Source organism: Adelges cooleyi, unplaced genomic scaffold (genome assembly GCF_023614345.1).
Source record: "Adelges cooleyi isolate 19-005CV unplaced genomic scaffold, UGA_ACOO_1.1 ACOO_flye_CR_arks_rails_tigmint_CR_PRNA_574, whole genome shotgun sequence".
Taxonomy (NCBI): Eukaryota; Metazoa; Arthropoda; class Insecta; order Hemiptera; family Adelgidae; genus Adelges; species Adelges cooleyi.
This window is the reverse complement of record NW_026096268.1, coordinates 8,610,152-8,630,990: the sequence shown is the minus strand read 5'-3', so window position 1 is coordinate 8,630,990 and position 20,839 is coordinate 8,610,152. Positions and strand designations below refer to the sequence as shown.

Here is a 20,839-nt window from a genome sequence, read left to right as displayed (position 1 = left end):
CCATTGCCCACCATGTTTAAAAAAAAAAAAAATCCTCAAGACGATATTTTACAAAAATAATATGGTCAAGTGTAAACAAAAATTTACAATACTTGAAAGGAGTTTTGTGAGTTGTTGTAATTTTTGTAAACCAAACTACCGAGTACCGAAAAACATATTATTATTATTAATTGTAAAAACCATTTGACTATTGTAATGGTGAAAATTAATTTAAACGTTTACACACCCAAGACCACATTTCTCATTGGTAAATATGGTAAAATTATAGGCATTGATTAAATACAAATTTAGTATTATTTAATTTAAATGTTTCAATCACATAATAGACTAAATTATAGTTAATTTAATAATAGTTTTTTTTTTTACAGTTATATTATTTATAGTTATTTTAATTATTATTTAGTCTATTCTGTAGTTCAATATTCCTTTGGAAAAACGGTTCATCAATTTTTCACACGTTAAAAATAATGCAAATAAAATTATAATTTATATCCCACCGTGCTGGCTGTATGTACAAAAATACCTAATTTTTATCTGTAGGAAAAGTAGACATTGGTAATTTATTCAATTTGGGAAAAGTGGTAGCAACCCAACAATAGCAACTGGCTGTGATAGTGATTATGTTTACAGAACCGTGCCCGTTTATTTTATCATGTCTTATGATGATTGATGTACTTACAAGTTACTTGTTACTTACTTACTAAAAAAAATTTGTCAAATTTAAGTCAATAAATTATTTGTATTAATTTTCAAGTTGCAATACGCTTGTAAACATTAAATAGGTTTCGGAAAGAAATTAATCTAAAATGACTGAATATCAAAAGGTTCGAGTGTCAAAATTAATTTTGAAAAACGAAAAAGTAAAGTAAGTCGTTTTGGATTTAAAAAATATATTTTATTTATTACTCAGCTTAAGTAGATATAACGGTAGTTTGTCTTTAAAAATGTCATATCGTAATAGTAATTAACGTGTTACTAATTAAATTAATTTATGGAAAAAAAACAAATGTGTATCTGTTACAATCCAACACAGTTATATCGTGGATAAAAATATATACATTATTACAGGAAAAAGAAAAAGAAAGACAAGTCCAAAAAAATAGACCAAAAAGTCAATATGGAAGAAAATCAAGATAAAATTAACCACGGTGAGTACAAAAACATCGTAAAACTCGTAAGCTATCGTAATAATAATATAAAAGTTGTATTTCTAAATTAATTCTTTATTTATATGGTATTTTTCAATGGTAGGTAATTGGGCGGAAGCTAAATTAGTAAGTGAAATTTCTGGACCCGTAGCTCTTGAGTTTGGCTGTCAAACATATGTAACGGCAATGGATAACGGTTTATTTACGCTCGGTCCACCTCATAATGAAGGTGAGTCTTAGCAATCAATGTCAATAAATTGTACCTCCACATTTAGTTTTTTTTTTATAGTCATTATATAAAATAATTTAAACAATTATTTTTTCCATAAATACAAAGGTATGTTAACTGAATCTAATTCCAATATTAATAATTTTTAAGGAGACGGACCACTCCCTGAAGAAATATTGACTGCTATTTCTATAAGCGAAACCAAAATAGCTTTTAAATCTGGTTACGGAAAATATTTGGGAGTCGATAAGGACGGCACTATAGTCGGCAGATCCGACGCTATTGGACCATTAGAACAGTTTGAACCCATTTTCGAAGTAAGCTTATCTATAATAATTTCTTCTCTTTATTCGATGACTTCTGTTGAAGTTGATTTGCTTTTTGCTTTCTTCTCGTTGGTTAACTGATTTTGACTAATTGGTTATCCCCGTTATTGTCGTAGGCCTAATTCGTTGTTGTCCCGTATTTCGAGTTGTGAAAATATTGAAATTCAGGCCAACGATATCCATTTTATTCGAGTATCTACCAAACAATATAATTGTATCCTTCCTGTTTTAGGATAACAAATTGGCTATATTGGCTTCGACCGGATGTTTTATTAGAATCAGAGACGAAGATGACTCATTAGTTGCAATGAGTCGCACTGCTGGTACAAGCGAAATTGTCAAAGTTCGATTAAATGCTCCGGAGAGTGCCGAAGTTGAGGTTGATAAGTTGGATGAGAAAAAAGGCAACATTAAAGATATAGAAAAAAATTACGTGTAAGATTGATTGTAAACATTAAACATATTTACATTAAATTTTAATTCGCCAAGGACAATATTAATTTATTTTAATTTAAAAACATACGTTTATATAGACACATATTATTTTTTTATTTAGAAAAATGTTTCAAAAGTTTCAAGACAAAAAAATGCGCATGATTGAAGGTAAACAGAGTCAATTGAAAAAAGCACAAAAAGAAGGAAAATTACACGAATCGCTGTTAGATCGAAGAGCCAAAACTAAAGCTGACAGATATTGTAAATAACCAAATTTGTTAACTAAAAATACGACAACAGTGTTCAAGAAAATGTTCAAGAACATTTTTTTTTCGATTGTTTTTATACATTTAGTATGTAAATGAATGTTTTTTTCTTGTTTGTTGACAACTTGAATGACGTTTATAAAATTTGTATTTTTAAATTAATAGCAAATGTCGCATATTCAACTTTTTTTTTTTTTGAACATCGAGTAAAAATAGTTTATAGGAAGTGCTCGTACTTATGATTACTGTGAAAATTATAATTTTGATAAAAATCCCGAAAATGTTTGTTGTGTTGCATTTTAAAGACATTTTCTGGTCATCCTTTCATGTCCGATGTGTTGTTTGTCATCTGCAGTTTATATGAAAACAACTGGATATTGCACATTCTCGATAAGTATGACATAGCGGTTAGTTTTTCAAGGGAATTATCTACTAAAAAATTTCTTACATTTTAATGCAGTTATAAGAAGAAAAAAAAAAGGTATAAGTAATTGTTGTTAAATATTTAAAAATTGAATATCGAATAATGTCTCTTTATGGATGGTTTTGCTCTAAGTCAGCAAGTGATACTGTTGGAACTGCAATAAATGGTAACATATTTTAATGTTCTTTAACCTTGTTTTTCTTTTTTTCCAATTTCTTGTCTCAAAAAAGTGTTAATATATTTTTATAAGTTACACATACGATAGCTTTATTTTAAGACTTAAGGCTAGCTACTGTCTTCAAGTAACGTAACGTTTAACGATCCACTGTATTTTTTAAATCGCTGAACCGAATTCTGCGTGTAGTAAGTTTATATAAAAGTTTAAAATCGTACCTGACGGGTACTTTATTGAGTGAAATATTTTAGATGTTTACCCCTTGCCCTTTAAAATTGAAAAAAACTAACATATTTTTCAACTTACAATTATAGCGTGCTACAAGAAGCCTAATGGTAGATCTAGATTGGGACTATGACATAAACGCTTTTCTTAATAATCTTTCAAACTTTTTTCTTATAAAGGAAAAAACTGCACTTTGGACGTTGTAAATTTCTAAGTTGCTGTGTGCGAATAATGTACAGGGAATTTTTTGCAAAATTTTAATTTAAAGGTTAAACTGTGATGCGTAATAATTAAAAATATCAATAATATCAACCCAACACTGACAATTAATAATTTTATTCTAACATTCTTTTACTCTTTTAAGTGCTTGTATATAAGGTAAAATTTAAGTTTTCTAAAAAAACCCGACAAGAGTACCTAGCTAAATGTCTTGTCTTTTTAACGGTATCAAAATTTGTTTTCTACCATCACTGCGCATTGACCTACACACACTTTTCCATAAACACGTTTAAACGATTATTTTCGTTTAAAGCATTCTCTTAAGCACATTATAGCTTTTACAGATTTTTCCAGCATTGCTTCGCATCTAAGCGTTTTTTTTTTTTATTCAGTTAGAATAATTTTTTATGACCCGTAAGCCCCGCCGGGCTTAAATCCAACGAAATTTGCATTAAACGTTACATGTTTACATAGTGGCAACAGGCAGATAGCTGTTCGTCGGAGCAGAAGTTATTACTTTATAAAGTCTACAACTCATTTATCCGCTGTGTATATAGGAACGCATCGCTTATACGCATGAAGGCGCAGCACATAATATAATAAAAGTGCTGCTTGTATTTGGCAGTTTATAAGTATATTGAATAAATTATACGCCGGCTTTCAACGAAAATTCGATATTTTTTTTATTGTCGGACCACGTGAATCTCAGACTTCCTCTGCCACCGTGTAAGTAGGTATACATCTCAGGCGGGGTATTGCAACGGTCGTTGTGTACAAGGGTTTTACGGTTAAATATTTGATCGGAGATGAATGGTTATTATGTTGTAATAAATGTGCGTTACGGATCTGTCTGGAAAAGCAATAAAAACCAACAATGGGGATGCGCCGAGTCGATAAAAGTCTTGGCAAAGGTCCGCGAGGTCGCGCTCTCCACTATATGTTCTCTGCCGAGGGTGAAAACCCCAAAGAGGGAAAAATTATAGGGGTCGAACACCCTGTCTGTGCGCCAGTCGTGATACGGCGTTCGCGTGGGCTGTTATTTTAACTAGAAAATGTATATATATTTTTTTGTTGAAAACTTATAGTGCAATAGACACCGCGGTCGTTTTGTTATTGTTCATTATTGTTTTGTTTTTTTGATGATTATTGTTAAACAATTTAGTTCCATTAGACTACATTCGTACCTACCATGCAAAAATTAATTAGCCTGTTTTTTGTTTTCACTTTAAACCTTTATTCTAAATAAGCGTATTATTACACAACAATATATTACACTCGATATGAATCTAACGGCGACCGAAAACATCATCATTATATTCTGAGGTAACAACACTATAAATTATTATTATTTATATTTTATTATAATAAAGACCCTTATGGGGTTTTTAATACATTAGTAAAAGCAAACGCATAATACCACGATATAAAATGTAATGTTCTAAAAGTATAATTCGCACGCGTAGATCTCATATTATAATATCGTATGTATAAAATCGACACATCAATAAATGTTTTTCGTCTCGAGCTTTGGTGAACATTTTTAATATAATATAATAATACAATTTTTCCGAAGTTTTATGAAAGATTGTAATCATAGTATGGAAATATTTTTGAAACGTTTGTGTTATTTATTAATATTTGATGTCTTGCAAAAAACACGATATAAAAATTCCTTACAATATTATATTAAATATCGGTGTCAATTATAATTGTTCAATAAAATATATTATATTATACATATTTGCTATGTGGATTAACTTTTACATAAGTATCCGTTCTGATACAATAAATGTATTCTGGTATACTAGGAATCTAATATGCTATTTAATTTGATCTCATCTATTTTGTTTTCAATATTAATAGGTTGTACTTGACACTCAAAAACGATGAACGGATACCGTCCCGACAGAATACTCTTCAATCAGTATTTTGTCATATTGATATTGTTGGTCGGTAAGTATTTTTTATTTTTTTGTACCGATTTCAAATGCTTAGTATTATCTTGTTTTGTATAGTAAACTATACAAAACATTATGTTATGTTGTGTTTTCGGTGTTTAGTCGAAAGAGATAAGATAAGTCAAATACATAAACTTTTCAGGAAGAACATTTAAATGTTCATACATTTATTGTAAATCTATTTCTACAATATTTTTTTCGATTTTGCTATATTATTTTTTTCATCTAGAATATTAAAAAAACAATTTTATTTAAATTAACTGTCTTAAACTAGTTAAGAAAAGTAACTTTGTACAGTTTAAGCAGTGGATGTAATGGCTCTGCTTTGCCTGAATTTTTTGTGCTAGTATGGGTTTCAATTTGTATACTTAGGTACTAACTGGTGGAGGCAGACACTTGAATTTTAGCTTGCCACCCTTGTTTGATAAGTGGATACGGTACCAATTTATTTATTATTACAAACTATGTACACACCGTGTTATTATAAATTCTTTTGTTAATAGGGCTTATGTTTTAACAGAAAAAAAAATATATATTTGTAGAAAACTCGACTACTTTCTGTAAACAAAGGTACTTATGATGAATGAATAGGCACTTATTTCTTTCACAAAACTGTGTACACGAACAGAATGTATGCGATAAAAAACAAATGTCAGGAGATGTGTACTATAGGTACGTTTTCTTGGGGGTTTTTCTAGTTGCACATATGAATGTTATATATTATGCATAATATTATGCTATGCAATATTTATGAGAAGTATAATATATGTTATGAGATCCATTGAACGCAAGACAGTCAATGTCTCTAAAATAATTGCATTTTTTAGTTTTTCTTTTATACTTATGTTATTTTACAATATTATAAAAAACTACTAAATAATTTATTTTTTAGAATTTTCCAGAGCTCTATCAAATTTTTGGATATTGGTACATATTTAATTACATTTTTTTAATCTAGAATAATTTGTTGAAAATTTTGACTGGTTAACTTATATAAGTTATTATTTATTAAAGTCTAAAATTTAAGACAGGGGTGGAGTGTGGTCGGTATGCGCGTAGATAAATGTAATACTTCACTCCACCCTTCCCCTATCCTAAATTTTAAACTTTAATAACTAAATAATCATTAAAACTTGGATACCGATCAGTTAAAATGTCTTAGTAAATTATTAGGAATTAAAAAAATGAATAAAATGTATACGTTACCGTTTAAGTTTCAACAGTTGATAAAATTCAAGAATTTTCTAAAATAAGATATAAAATTTGAACATTGTAAAATGACATTGACTAAAATGTCTCCAAAAATAAAAACTACAAAACTGTAATTATTTATGTATAAGTTTAGTCGGTAAATGGTACATAGGTGTGTAGGTACATGTTTAATAGTTCATTCATCTCTAACCCGAGGGTATATAAGATACGATCAATATATTTATGTGTGTTCGTGTGACCTTAGTGGATTTGAGAAAAACTTGCAAAGGTGTTTAAACACGCGACGCCGTTATTACAGTAATCTAATGGACGAATATAATGTGCTTAATAATAAATAACAAAGTACCCTTCCCTAATTTTTTATTCGTAGGAGAAATACAAAATGTGGGGGCTTCTTAAAAACGATTATGTGCGTTTTTATTAGACTAATCAAATACGTATTTACTATATTATAGTTAAATATAGGAAATAACCAGCGGGTACACCGCACCAACCTCCAAAACCATTGCTTTCCATCTATCCCTTAAGTGTTAGGAGTAAATTTACAAAAGCTTATAACTTTTGTCAAAACATTTTTTTTAATCGAAAATCACCCGTGTCAAAATTTAGATAAAGGTTTGATAATTTAATTTTTTTATGTATGTACTTTTACGCTAAAATTGCTTAGTTTTTCCGAAAAGTGCATCTTGTGAGACATTTTTTACGTACAAAACATATGTTGTTTCACTAAGCTAAGTACAAAGTAACCAATTTTTAAAAAAAATTCAATAGTTACATACTTTTACCATAGTAGTGTAATTTTGTTACTTGGTAATTGATTGAAAATAAATTGAACCCTATTGTAATACCTATTGGGACTTTGGAGATAATATCATAAAATCAGGAACTACATTAACTATTGTCCACCAACATAATATCATTCTTACCGAATACAGTTTTAAGTTATTACATTGTAAAAAACAATTTTAACTTACCCGACAAGAATATATTGGTAAAAATAATTATCCTTAATATTTAGCATGTATTTTTAAACACACGAACGGCCAACGGGTGCAAATAGTTCGCCCTTGTGAAATATAATACTTATATTCAATATTATCTGTATATATACTTACTATAACTTACCAGACATAGTCACGTAACCTCTTATAGAATATATGATATTTTCTTATTTACTGTTATACCTATATGTTACCTAAGGCATTATGTAATGAATTATTTTGTGGCTTCATTTAGTCAATTTATAAATGTATATTTTATAATAATTATTAATTATAATATGCAGAACTTAATAAATACAGTCATTTTTTCTATGAATGTATAATTATTTTACAAGTTTCAGATAAAATTTGTATTATTTTTAATTATAAGTTTAAAATTTTAAGGGTAGTTTCATAGGGTAACATCCAAAATTCAAAGAGTGGCCTACATATTTTATTTATTTATTAAATACAGAATAGAAAATAATAATTAGTTTGATAACCATTTTTTAATAAAATTAAATGTTTTTTGGGTTGTAGAAAAGAGTACATTGTGCGTGGATGAAAATATAAATATTATACGCAATTTCTTCCTACTATTTTTATCTTCAAATAACTAAAAAAAAGTATTTATTCAAAATTGGTTATTCAATAGTCATTATTTTCATTATAATATTTTAGTTTTAATAAACAAATCAACTATGTAAATAACTATTTTCTTTTAAAGGTTGCCCTTTAAATCTACCCTTAAAACCCTTTTTTTTTTACCTGTTCTGCCCTGTCATAATAAAACATTTTGATAATATTGTTCCTGTAATTGATTATTTGATGCACTTGCAATCTACATGCGGTTTCGTCGGTTTTAGCGAGGTCGGTGACTCAAGATCAATGGCTAAACGTGACGTCGGATTACACTGCACTGAAAAGCGACCTGAGCATAGAGCTGATGGAACCAGGTTCTGTCGTACAGCTATACGAAGTGAAAAACGACAACAATTACACGTTGATGGGAACGATACCAGTCGACGAAAATTGGCCTTCCAACGTTACCATACACTGTGGCGTCATCACCAAAGGTGGACGCTACGCCCTTCAGTTGATATCCAACGGCTCGGCGACGGATGTCTCGAACACGGAGGAAGATTTGAACGAGGTAAGAATTACACTGAACAATATAATATTATGTCAAAGAATGTCTCGAGAGAACTGAGAGTAGTGTGCACGACGGTCATCTCAATTGGGGTTCGGCATTTCGACTCATTTCTGAAGCAGAAGAGTTTCTCGGCGCACTCTTTTCCATGCGCTCTGGTGTGGTGCAGTTGTCACTACTCTCAGTTCTTTTGGGATTAAATTAACATGTTTTGTTTAACGTTGTGTATTGTAAAACAGGACAATACCGTCGAACTCGATGTTCGGTGGCCGTCGGCTAGTCTGTCGTTTGAACCGAAACGCATTACAACGTATCCCGAACCCTGGCAACAAGTCGTGGTCGTGGTGAGGTTCGAAGAGCCACAATGTGAACCAGCCGTCGGTTCAGCAGTGCCCGTGCTGTGGTTGGACGTGATGTACTGTGGTTTGACGGCGGTTGCTTGCAATAACGTCTCTAGAGTCGCGTCTCCTCGCGATTCCGTCGAGCACTTGGTAAGTTCATAGTGCTATACGGCCTTTAGACCAAGGGCGTCCCTAGATCAATTCTAAGGTGGCAGGTGAAATGGTTTCAATGATGTTGGGAAAATTCTTGAAATCCTTTCTACTTTGCCTCTCCCCTTTGATGAATTTAGTAAACCTATTTTAGCGACGATGAATTTAAAGGTGGGCTTAAAAGGTGTTTTGATGATGTACATCTTATTGTTCTTGGATTCATTTTTGAACCTCTCGAGGGCACTCAATTTCGCGGCTCATTGGCGCAATTAGACTTAAATCTTGAAAAGGGAAAGGGTATTATTTCACTACATTTGGTGCAATTATAGGCCGATAAATGCCTATTGATTCGTTTAAGATTGAACTAACATTCACACAACCCATTCGAAAAGTAAATATGTTTTCGGCAAGTGACAACATTTTGAAGTCATATTTGTCGCCCTACTGTTGGTCCAGATCTGAATATAAATTTCTTTGAGTATACCGCTTTATCCGTGGTTAACTCACCGCTGGTGCTTGTAGATGGCGTCAATTGCGCCGTTTTAACATACTTTATTTTGTTGGCTTGCAGATAGTCCACTCAGAGCAAATTCGCGGATATTCTAAGTTCAGGAAAGTGTTGATAAATTGCGACTCTTTCGGTATCGCTGGTTTCTATTCGGCTGTACTTAGGCCGCCCGAGCGTCAAGCGGTCGCCGTGGCTTCCGCAGCCGCTCACGAACAATTGGAGGTAGTGTATAAATATTATACCATGCGGTCTCTAATATATTATTGAAGTTGTTCTGCTGCGTTGTTTTACCTACTGTATACTGTATGCTTATGTATAGGTGGTGGCAAACAATAAATTCACGCTGAACGTGCACGGTAAATCGATTTTCCCCTGCGACAACTACGGCGGAGGCGTCCCCATAGACTTCCACTATCCGTCGTGTATCTTACCCTCGGCCGACAAAGTAATTAATTTTACCTGACCCGAGACCTGACTCGTGTGTGCAGGTTGGAGAATGTTGTTGTTTTGAATGGGCCGAATCGTTTTTTCTTCGCAGGTGAGACTGTTCGGACGATTGCGGGATAACGTTTCCACCCTGTTGCCGCCTACCAAGTTGCACTACATTTCCGAACACCGAATAGACAAAGGCCGGCACAATGTGTACTTTGATTGCGAGCTGTTCTCCGAAAAGTACATAGAATACTGTTTCGTGTACGTAAACCAAGCGATAAACAAGGCGTATACAAACATAAAGACGCAATGCGTTCCCACGTTACCGATTACAGGTAAGACGGTATCCGCAAGCTGCGGTCTTGTAAACCACCGGGGCGGTAAACGAGACGGGAATAACATGATTCTACCTCGGGCTTAAGCAACACATTTGAAATCCAGGTTTACTGACAAAGCCCTCTAAATTGGCACGGTAGGAATCCCATTACGGGAGGAGATTACAGGACTTCAAAGCTTTATGCTTTTGTCCCAATTTGAACCCTCTTGGTAGCGTGCATTTGAATTGAAAAAGTAGTTTCATTAGACTTCATTTATAGTTATTTATAGCTGCATCCTTGGAGTTTGCGGGCTACTAGGATAGGTTAGGACTTAGGAATGGCAAAATCCAAAGGATCCAAATCGGGAGCTCCTCGGAATGTTTAATTAGGAAAACAAAGTTGAATTGAAATGTATCACGAAAACGTGTCATCAGGGTCTTGTAACCATCCGATGCGGGCTTTCAAAATGAGTGGATCCGTTGGTAAGCTGAGACTTCATGTATGACTAATTAAGTTAAAGGTTACAATTAATAATTTAAAAACTAGCCTAACTGTTGTGCTTCAACATATATTAATTATATTAGGTATAAATGTGGAAAAAATAAAACAACATCCTTTTTTCAGAATAAATTATATGCGTTGTAATTATTTCAGGGTAGGAAAGTGGGTGCTATTCAAAGCATTGTAATGCTTTCTCTACATCCCTAGTAAAGCTTTAGCGCTGGATCGCATAAAACTTTATTGGTTCCATAAACTCTTTATTATAGAGCATTGTGTTTGGTCCAAACACGGTTTATGGTACCAATTAAGTTTTGTGCATCTCAGCATTATATATATGTTATTATCTACTGGGTCTAAAAGGCCAGTACTCCAGACTTGCCAATTGCTAAGATTACATTTAGAGCCCTAAGACCTAAATACTATTCATTCTTAACGACTGAAATTCTTTAAAATATATCATGCGAATTTTGTCCTATGTTAGACAGCGATTCTGGACAATGGAGTAAATGGAGCGAATGGTCACCGTGTTCGACCACATGTTACGGCGGGACGAGAAATCGGTACAGGACTTGTGATTCGCCGCCACCGAAATATGGAGCTAAATTTTGTCAGGTACATTTGATTTACACAATAAAGTTTATAAACAGAAATTAGAAAAAAATGTCTGTGTGTTTGACAATTTGGTGCTTGAAAGTTGAAAGACCTGAATATTTGTTTAGGGTCCGTCTTTAGAAACGGAAAAATGCGGTGAAAAAGAATTGTATGGTAAAGAATGCGAAAAGGTCGAACAACAAATTACACCTTCTGGAAATCAGTCGGACACAGTCATTATGTATGGTGAAATTGGGAATGAAGATCTTCCTGAAGAATGCCGATGTGGTTGTGTAATTCATATGTCGAAAGAAATCCGAACGTTGCGGGCTTCAACGAAAACTTGTCCTGGGCGCTCACTGTGGTTGATAAAGGTTTGATTTGTTGTTTTTTTTTAACGTATCGTGCGCATTGTGCAGTATAATATGTGAATAAAATATTTTCCAGACTTATGACGATACAATTATTCGAATTAATTTCGCAAGACTATTTTTGTCATGTCCGGAACAATGGGTAAAACTTCGAGACGGTGACTCTACAGCTTCTGATCTTTTAGCCCATTACGAGGGCGCTTCGAGTTTGCTTAGATCAATCAGATCGACGAGTACAAATATGCTTTTGGAATTTTTTTCAAAGCCTGCTTTATCATCGAGTGATGAATGTTCAGGTGGATTTTTGGCCGTAATAAGCCGAACAGGTTAAAAAAAAAAAAATTACAAATGTAAAAATGTATTTTTAAATATCTATAAGTAATGTTTCTTTTTTTCATTTCAGAGGCGAATCATTTGAATTTGACGGATTTCAGTCACGTTCATTTCAAAGACAAAGTTCTAATCATAATATCACATATTGATACATTTCTAGCCACCATCTCGGCAGTTATATTGTTTTTGGTCTTTACTTGTGTGTGCTTCACTTTACAGTTTGCCGAACGCAAACATAAGTACCACAAAGCGACAACGGTGGACAAGCAATCGAGTAAGTAGCCACACGTTTTTATGACGAATTGCCAAACATGAAATGTTATTCGAGTTGTATGCATTTTCCAGTTGGTTCGGCGCAGAGCATGTTGATTGAAAACGATCACATGACATCCACGACATCGATACAGTCACAAGCACTGTCGAGGAATGAAGCTGTGAGCTTGAACAACAATCAAGACGAGATAGAAAGAGATAACGATTCCGTAGCCAAGTGTGTACCCGTACAACAAGCGTTTAGTTTCTTATACCTGTACCGTGCTGTCTTTGTTTAGGAGTGAAACGGAAAACATACCAGATCATTCGGTCACCCGTTCACCGGCCAAACGTTCTTGTGCACTTTTCGAGTCACAATCGTCGCTGTCGTCCCGTCAAACCGTTAGTATTTTTCAATAATTATTAACGTTAACCTAGTGGCGAAACACTGACGAAATCATCCGTTTGTGTGTCCGTTTATAGGACTTACTACTTTTGTTTTTTTTTTATTACCCGCAGATGGTGCAATCGACTTCGAGTTTGAACCGCAGACAAAGAGGTCGGAGGCTGCACAATCCGTTGAACAGCAGCACGGATTCGAGTATCCACGGCCATGACGTGTCCGACTTGGAAATGGACTACTACGATTACAACGTGCACAACACCAGCAGCGTGCCGGGATCTTACATAGGGATGGATCCGGCTTATTGTCTTTGGATACCGCCGTTGTCGGACCGGAGTCCCGGCGCGGAGCACCGCGAGACCATTGAGATGTCCGTGTTGGACAGTAGTAAAAGCGACAAGTGCAAAAGGAACTGCGAGATCAGCGGCAAGTCCGACAACAGGTTGTCGGCGGACAGCGAGTCCACGTTGGTCGGCGAAGACTGCGTATCGTTGAACACGCTCGAAGCGTCGCCGAACAGGGCCGGACCGTTTGGCAAAGAGAAACACAAGTCTGAGTATGCCAACGATTCGACTATTAGATTTGTCGACGAAGACGACGGTGTGGAAATTAAGGATACGGTTTCCGTTTATGTCGACAACAAAATTGTCTACAACAAAAGCTAAATAATTACATATATTACCTATATGTATTATTGCAGTAGTTGAACTTTGTTTTGAAAAATACCTAACGCTCGTTCTTGTTGTAACTATTTTCTTTTACATAAATCCTTCAAATGTCGATATTTTCCTAAGGGTACTGTTTTTAAACTCTACCTACCTCGAAAGCAGTACCTACTTACCTAACTATGGTTGTCAAGAGATGTTGCTTTCTATTTCGTAGAAATTACTGTGAACTAGACGATTAATAAACAAAAATCTTTGTGTTTTACTTTTGTTTTTAATTATTTTAGCTCTCTTTAGCAAAACAAGTGTGATCACAAACCTACCTCAAAGTTACAAAAAGTGAAATTGGCTTTTTCAGACCCAAAGTGTATAAATACTGTTTGGATCGAAATACCATTGACGTTTATCCGATAAAAAACGTTATTTTGGATTATGTAATTCCACGGGACGTTAATATTTTAAAATGGGTTTCCGAAATGCAATATAAATGTTCATTCACCAGAGACCAAAACGGATAGAATATTGTGATTAATTTAATTCAAACCGAGCTTTTTGGGGATTTATCAGCATCTAAGGGACCTATTTGATGACAAGTCGCCTTAACAAGATTTACTTTTGAGATATTTGCAATACGGCAAGTCTGTTAGACTTACGTATAGGACATATTACATTTTACTTTCTATAACGGTGTCATCCCAATTACATAAAGCCGCCATATAAAATGTTAAATGGATTGGCATAAGGAATCTTATAGAATTGAAAAATAATACAATGATGAAACTTGAAAGCAAAATATATCCAACTTACAAATTTAGCTATTAATTCGGCAAAAAATAAATTATTAAATCGTAAAGAAACGCCTAGTCAAAAAAAAATATACATATATAAGAAATTGCGTAGATAGGAATTAAATTTAAGTGACAAATCAAATTTTGTGTTTTTATTAAAAATGTATTTTTTCAAAAATAGATACTTTACATTAAAAAAAAAAAAAATTACATATTATGTTAATACTATTATTAGTATAAAAAAAAATTAAATTAGTAACTCGAATCAGTGAGAAAACATATAACATCAAAAAGATTAAGCATCGTCATCGTTGTCGGGTGCGCGACCACCAGGGGCTCTTGGGCCTCCCGCTCGCTTAGCCATAATAATTTGATCGACTTTCAATATTGTACAAGCCGCTTGCGTTGCATACTTTAAACCCCAATACTTTACGAAGTACGAGTCAACTATTCCAGCTTTGACTACATCCAACAAAGATGATCCGCTAGCCTTCATATTTAAAAAAAAAAAAGGAAAATACAGTAACGTGAGACTAAGTCATTAAAAAAAAAATTTTTATTCACCTCGATGTTGAAACCTGCATTTTTGTTGAGCTTACTATGTTGGGAATACAGTTCAGCTAATGTTTCATTCGATTTTACACCAGTGTTGTCGGCTAAAATTTGTACAAAACCTTCTAAAGCGATTGCGAAACGATTAGCTGCATACTGTTCCAACCCTGGTAATGTGTCGGCAAACTGACTAATCTGATAAGCGAGTTCCATTTCAGTGGCACCAGCTCCTGGTAACAATCTTCCGTCCTGTAAACAATAGGTTTTAAAGCCGATCGACAAATACAAATCAACCGAGTACCTATTATTAATATTTCAACCATTGCGTACTCTAGTAACTCCTTTAAATGTGTTGACACCGTCGTCAATAGCTCTTTCGATGTCGTCCATAAAGTTGTCAGTGGCTCCACGTACAACGATCGTGGCCATTCGCGAATCTTTACCGTCTAAACGAAAAACCACTAAAGACGTATCGCCTAGTTCATCGACATAAACACAGTCTGCAAATCCAAGTTCTTCTTTGTTTGGCGGTGTCTAAGCAAACATAAGAAAAAACAAATTTACCAATATAACTCATTGACATGTAAGTTTACGCAAACTTACAAGTCTGGGCAGCGCTGTTGCCGATACAGCTTTACATAGCCGTCTCAAATCAAACTTGCTCATTAGACGAACGCCCATAATTTTGTATTTATTCAAATAGTGTAACGCCATGTCGCCAAATTTCCCTCCGGCAACGATAACCGTGACACCAGCATCGGCTATGGCTTTTATTTGTTCTTCGAGTACCATTTCTTCGCCACGGCTGAAGTTTTGTAACTCGTCCGCCGATTTAATAAGAACAGTACCCTAAAACAAAAAAAAAACAAAATTTCCAAATAAGAATACTTTAGTTTTTTTTTACCCAACAGTAGTAAAAAATTGAATACTTTTGTTTCCGTAGTAGTTATGTCGATTGGACACGTATATACAGCAATTTTAGCGTTTGTTTGTTTTGTAATGTCTCCTTCGTTTGTACGTTTAAATACCATACCATTGACAACGGTTGAATTGTATAAGTTCGAACCCTGTTACAAGAGAAAATTATTTACAGAATAAACAATTATTTTAATATGTAATTTACCAAAATTTTGCACACTCTGATGTTGTCTACATTAAATGTGGTTTTCTCGGGCAAGATTGACGCTGAAAGAAAAAAGCTGTACCTTATATTAAAATATACTCGTGAGCAAGTTTAATGTTATTATTTAAACATAAAGTTTAACTTGAATTTTTGCTTTTAAAATTTTCAAAAAAGTTTCAAACTTATCTAATACCTGTTTTTTTATACAGTAATATAATGTAGGACACATATTACATATTTATCAAGAATTTAAAAGTCAAAAGTTTAATTTTATCTAAGACACTTTTTAAGACAAATTCACTCATATTCATATATGGGTGTTGGAATGGAACTAGATATTTTTACTCTAAATGGTCAACCTCTTTTAATATAATATTATAAATTAACTTAACTTGTTATTATTTAAAGAATAATTAATGAATAAAAAATTTGTTTTTAGATTAAATTATTGTTGTTTTTATTGCCATAGTATTAAATAAAAAAAACAACCACAATGCGGAATGGACCGTTGTGCAAAATATGGCCACTCTAAGCGTCTGTAACTTAATAACTGCTTTCGTGCATCTATCTTTTTTCTTAGATTTGAAATTGGCACAAAAGTACTTTTGTTAAAAAAAAATATTTCACAAAAAAAGACACCCAGTAAAATAGTTTTGCCAATTACACTTACAACATGCTTCAAGCACAAGATTAGAGATAAACTCTTCCTGGCCGTATTGTTTACTCATAATCGATGATTTTACAGCTTGTCCTAACGCTTCTTTGCCTGAATTACTTTTGATATCTTTAACCTCATGGCACGTCAACGAGGGCAAAATTTCAATGGCTTTCCCAAGTGCGACCTGATAGCCTTCACATACTTCGACTGGAGTTAAACCCTAAAATGCATTGTATTGTAATTTTATTAGCAAGGATTTGGTAAATTAAAAAAAAAAACAACAACAAACTAACTAACCATTTTTAATAATTTTTCGGCTTGCTCGAGTAGAGCTCCGGCCAATATTATAACAAAGTTTGTGCCATCGCCGACTTCTTGTTCTTGTATTTCAGAGGCCATTACTATGAGTTTAGCAGCTGGATGTTCGACCTGTTAAAACGTATTAAAAGAAATAATTAACACATTTAAGGGTGTGTTCTATACGAAATTACTACGTACATCAAGTTCTTTGACGATGGTGGCCGCATCGTTGGTGATAAACGTTTTGTCAATGTGGTTAATGACAATTTTATTCATGCCGTTCGGACCGTACGCCGTTTTAACCGTTCCCGCAAACTCTTTGCACGCCGCTATGTTACGGTACACGGCTTCTTCAAGACCGGAGAGATGCTACGACCAGACCGGGAAGGTTGGCAAAACGAGATTATTAAAATAATGCGATTGAAATAATTAAAGGTTTCAGATTATTAAAATTGTTGTTGAATACATACCATTGCACCATCTTTTAACATTTGGGCAAAGCCCGGCGCTCTCGGAATGTGTAACGCCATAATAGGTATTTCGATTTTAAACAAATAGTATGATACCAATAAACATAGGTTTAAAAGAAAACGGTTTCAATAATAGAATAAATATTATTTTGAAGGGTTTTGAGCGTTTACGACGAATTTTTAATATTTACCTAACTCCACTAGACTGAAGACTCAATTATCTAGATTCTATAACATAAATATAGATAAATTAAATCGTTTTAGGTTTATATTTTGAGGTTATCGTTTTCAACCGCTATCTTCATACCGGCTTGTGTTCATTAGTGATAAGAATTATGAGTGTTGCTCGCGCTTCGACTTCAATAGGTATTATACCGGTAGGCGGTAAACAATAAAAAAAATAACCAGAATAAAGAGTTTGTAAATAATATGGTGTTTATATACATAATATATTGTTTGTATAATATAAATTAATGTAATATGAAAAAATAATAATTATTATAAATTGTTATTATATTGTAAGTAATGAGTAATGTCAAAAATATTTTTTAAAAGTAAAAGATCTATAGTGCATGTTATACTAATATAGATCTATATTAGTGGGAAAATAAACTACCGTCAATATTTTTTTATTGAAGAGCGGTAGAAATGTTTACATTTCAAATAAAATACAAGCATTTTGATAGAGACCGCATGAATCAGAGTTCTTGAAAATTGTAATTAAAAATAAACTTATTTTTTCAATTCATTCTTTTCTAGTTTTCCGTCGCTTTTCCTTACTGCCAATCAATTTAATATCATTATTGCATTTTTTCAATTCGCTTTAATATAATATACAGCTGTCATCACTTCGTTTATACTTTCTTGGCAAACAGGTAGATGTCCTATTACCTATAAAATTATTCCAATGCAATTCCCTTAACTATTTGATTTTTTTATTGTCTTTGCGTTATGTCATTTAAATTTTTAATCAGACGTTTGCATTTACACAAATTTTATTTATACATTTCGATGCTGAACCGAGGATAAATTGGCTAAAAAAACATACTTTGATATTAAGTCTGTTCTATGATATTGGTTTTACAACAAGAAGTATGTATGATCACTATTCACTTGGATTATGATGACAGTTTGTAAATAGAAGTTAAAACTTATAAAAGAAAACAAATTATCAATAATTCCTCATAGTATACATTGTTTGCATGATTAAATTAGTTTTGCATGTGGTTTGATGTAAGACTACACACCTGGCATGCGAATCATTTTGATCATAATGAGTAAAATATTATAAATTCAGAAAGTCAGCTCTTTCTAATGTTAATGAAAACTCATCAGATACATTTACAAATGCATGCATTGTTAATAGAAAATTGTTATTATAGGTGACGGTTCTATGTTGTACCGTTATGTAATATTATTGATTTATTTCACTATACACACAAAAATCACAGCAGATGGCGTAAATTAAATAAGAATGCATAACAATTTGGGTAAGTATGTTGGAATAAAATAGTATCTAAATAATTATCAAGATAAAATATTTGTATTGGAAAATAACTCCTTTTGCGTTAAAATCGAGAAAAACACTTTAACTCATTTTTTTTTTTTGCTTTACACGCCTTAACTCAATTAATACTTGGTTATTTTTATTGTGATAACAAAAAAAAAAAAAATCAAATCAAATAGTTAGTTAATAAGCACAGTATTGCTTTTATACTTTATAGTGAGGTCGGTATGAAATCACAAGACGGTAGGAATTAAAAGTGAAATAAATAAAAAGTATTCCACCATTTATAAGGGTATATGGGTTTCTGCAATTTTTTTCTTTGGTTTGTCAATGTATATCGAAGAATATGTACATTATTTAGCGTTTTTCTCGATTTTGTAGGGCGAAGGGTAAACATTTAAGTTTTTGAACCGACCTTTTGGTTGCGATTCCTGATCTAATGTAATCTTCCTACACAAAGAAATCGATTCAGCGGTTTTGAAAATATTGTGGGTCCAGAAACAAAAATAATGTATATCATTGTAAAAATAATACTTTCTAAGGTTTGCGTCGAATAAATGATTTTGAACTGTTGGAAAATCATGTAATATAAGGGCGACCGCTTCTGTAGTATGATGAATGTGTTCGTTTTAATTGTAGATATAATACTTTAAACCGCAACTTTTTGGTATTAAAAATAGACACGAAGTTTTAGAACATAATTTTTCCAAAATATATAATATATTGATGTTTGAGATAATTGGGAAACCGTAGGCGAGCGAGTGGTAACGCAGCAACGCTTCTATGCGTTGCTAGCCATTCAAAACTAGGTCATTGATGGCTTCTTATACACATGCGGGCGAACGTTAAGAGAAAGAAAATAATATAGTCTTGCTCCGACGCGGGAAATCACAATAATCTTTTCTTATTTGCAGTGCCAAGGGAAAAAAACCTTAGAAAAATATACAACATTTAGCTTGGTATAATAAGACAGAAAATCGAATAACATCGTCAAATCGGTGGAAGACTTTCAATTTTAAGTAGAGCAACAAATAAATTTCGTGAATCGACTAAACTATATTATTACATTTCATATTGATAAACTAAATTATACTCCAGATTTTGTTTTTTTGAAAATGAATAATTGTTATTAATAACAGACAAAGTATGTTCAAAAGACATATTATGGTTAGTTTCTTATGTTCAAGTTCACCAAAAGAATATTTTCTGGCATTGTTCTGCGTGGAGATTAAAAGTTCTTAGTACACTTCAATTGCATGCCTTCTGTCCAAAGCAATTTACATCACATCAGCTCGTCAATGTAATTGGCAAGATAGATTCGTTTTTTTTTATTAGCTGAAAAAAACAAAAAGTCCGTTTCCGACATAACTTAGTTGAGTAGCCAAAAAAACTCATATCTACCGTTATTTTTCTTTTACTTGCTCTTCGGGGTCATTTTTTTTTTGTATCTATATATATTATGTTACTATCAGTGTAATATGATAAACCTACATCGTCCTCGAGATTCTATAGTGTATAATATAATGAAAAAGGCTTGCTTGAGGGTCTATACATTATATGTACTTAACTCCGGCTGCAGTATTCGACCGAGCAAAATTAAAAGCACAATACAAACAGCAGCCACAAGATATATATATATATATATATATATATATATATATATATATGTATGTATGTATAAAAAGAACCTTATAAAAAATGGTAGAAAGAGATAAAAATATTATTCGCAGCTGTCGCTACTGTATTACCACTGATGTTAGTTTTTGTTATAAGGTTTGCACGATTTCTTGCTTGCTTTATACAAACACTTTCCCATGATTTGTATAAAAG

The 20,839-nt window shown here is 32.8% G+C and overlaps 3 protein-coding genes across 3 annotated transcripts; 2 read left to right on the top strand and 1 right to left on the bottom strand.

Annotated features, from left to right (window-relative positions):
- The first annotated feature begins 649 nt into the window (after positions 1-649).
- LOC126843053 (protein FRG1 homolog) lies at positions 650-3,013 on the top strand. Its single transcript, XM_050580358.1, has 6 exons — positions 650-865; positions 1,069-1,148; positions 1,252-1,377; positions 1,528-1,694; positions 1,936-2,138; positions 2,260-3,013. The coding sequence occupies exons 1-6, from the start codon at positions 807-809 to the stop codon at positions 2,405-2,407; spliced, it is 783 nt and encodes a 260-aa protein (XP_050436315.1). The 5' UTR covers positions 650-806; the 3' UTR covers positions 2,408-3,013.
- Positions 3,014-4,467: 1,454 nt separating this feature from the next.
- LOC126842901 (uncharacterized) lies at positions 4,468-13,876 on the top strand. The gene is made up of 14 exons (XM_050580119.1): positions 4,468-4,770; positions 5,311-5,400; positions 8,464-8,750; positions 8,987-9,238; positions 9,810-9,968; positions 10,066-10,191; positions 10,285-10,513; positions 11,478-11,608; positions 11,716-11,961; positions 12,035-12,284; positions 12,362-12,565; positions 12,637-12,781; positions 12,843-12,945; positions 13,063-13,876. Exons 2-14 carry the CDS (start codon positions 5,334-5,336, stop codon positions 13,609-13,611), a joined length of 2,748 nt encoding a protein of 915 aa, XP_050436076.1. The 5' UTR covers positions 4,468-4,770; positions 5,311-5,333; the 3' UTR covers positions 13,612-13,876.
- Positions 13,877-14,602: 726 nt separating this feature from the next.
- On the bottom strand, positions 14,603-17,741 carry LOC126842913 (T-complex protein 1 subunit theta-like). Its single transcript, XM_050580136.1, has 10 exons — positions 17,503-17,741; positions 17,231-17,401; positions 17,030-17,161; positions 16,745-16,952; positions 16,075-16,136; positions 15,881-16,018; positions 15,555-15,800; positions 15,282-15,485; positions 14,964-15,200; positions 14,603-14,889 (listed from the first exon to the last, which is right to left on the bottom strand). The coding sequence occupies exons 1-10, from the start codon at positions 17,560-17,562 to the stop codon at positions 14,695-14,697; spliced, it is 1,653 nt and encodes a 550-aa protein (XP_050436093.1). The 5' UTR covers positions 17,563-17,741; the 3' UTR covers positions 14,603-14,694.
- Positions 17,742-20,839: the final 3,098 nt, after the last annotated feature.

Excerpts from the sequence above, each read along its gene's own strand:
- LOC126843053 (XM_050580358.1), top strand. The coding sequence starts at position 807 with ATGACTGAATATCAAAAGGTTCGAGTGTCAAAATTAATTTTGAAAAAC. Across the intron at positions 1,149-1,251 it reads TCAAGATAAAATTAACCACG|GTAATTGGGCGGAAGCTAAA; the intron begins GTGAGTACAAAA and ends TTTCAATGGTAG. Across the intron at positions 2,139-2,259 it reads GATATAGAAAAAAATTACGT|AAAAATGTTTCAAAAGTTTC; the intron begins GTAAGATTGATT and ends TTTTTTATTTAG.
- LOC126842901 (XM_050580119.1), top strand. The coding sequence starts at position 5,334 with ATGAACGGATACCGTCCCGACAGAATACTCTTCAATCAGTATTTTGTC. Across the intron at positions 12,285-12,361 it reads GGCCGTAATAAGCCGAACAG|AGGCGAATCATTTGAATTTG; the intron begins GTTAAAAAAAAA and ends TTTTCATTTCAG. Across the intron at positions 12,566-12,636 it reads AACGGTGGACAAGCAATCGA|TTGGTTCGGCGCAGAGCATG; the intron begins GTAAGTAGCCAC and ends TGCATTTTCCAG.
- LOC126842913 (XM_050580136.1), bottom strand. The coding sequence starts at position 17,562 with ATGGCGTTACACATTCCGAGAGCGCCGGGCTTTGCCCAAATGTTAAAA. Across the intron at positions 17,162-17,230 it reads CCATCGTCAAAGAACTTGAT|GTCGAACATCCAGCTGCTAA; the intron begins GTACGTAGTAAT and ends ACGTTTTAACAG. Across the intron at positions 15,801-15,880 it reads TAACTACTACGGAAACAAAA|GGTACTGTTCTTATTAAATC; the intron begins GTATTCAATTTT and ends TTTTTGTTTTAG.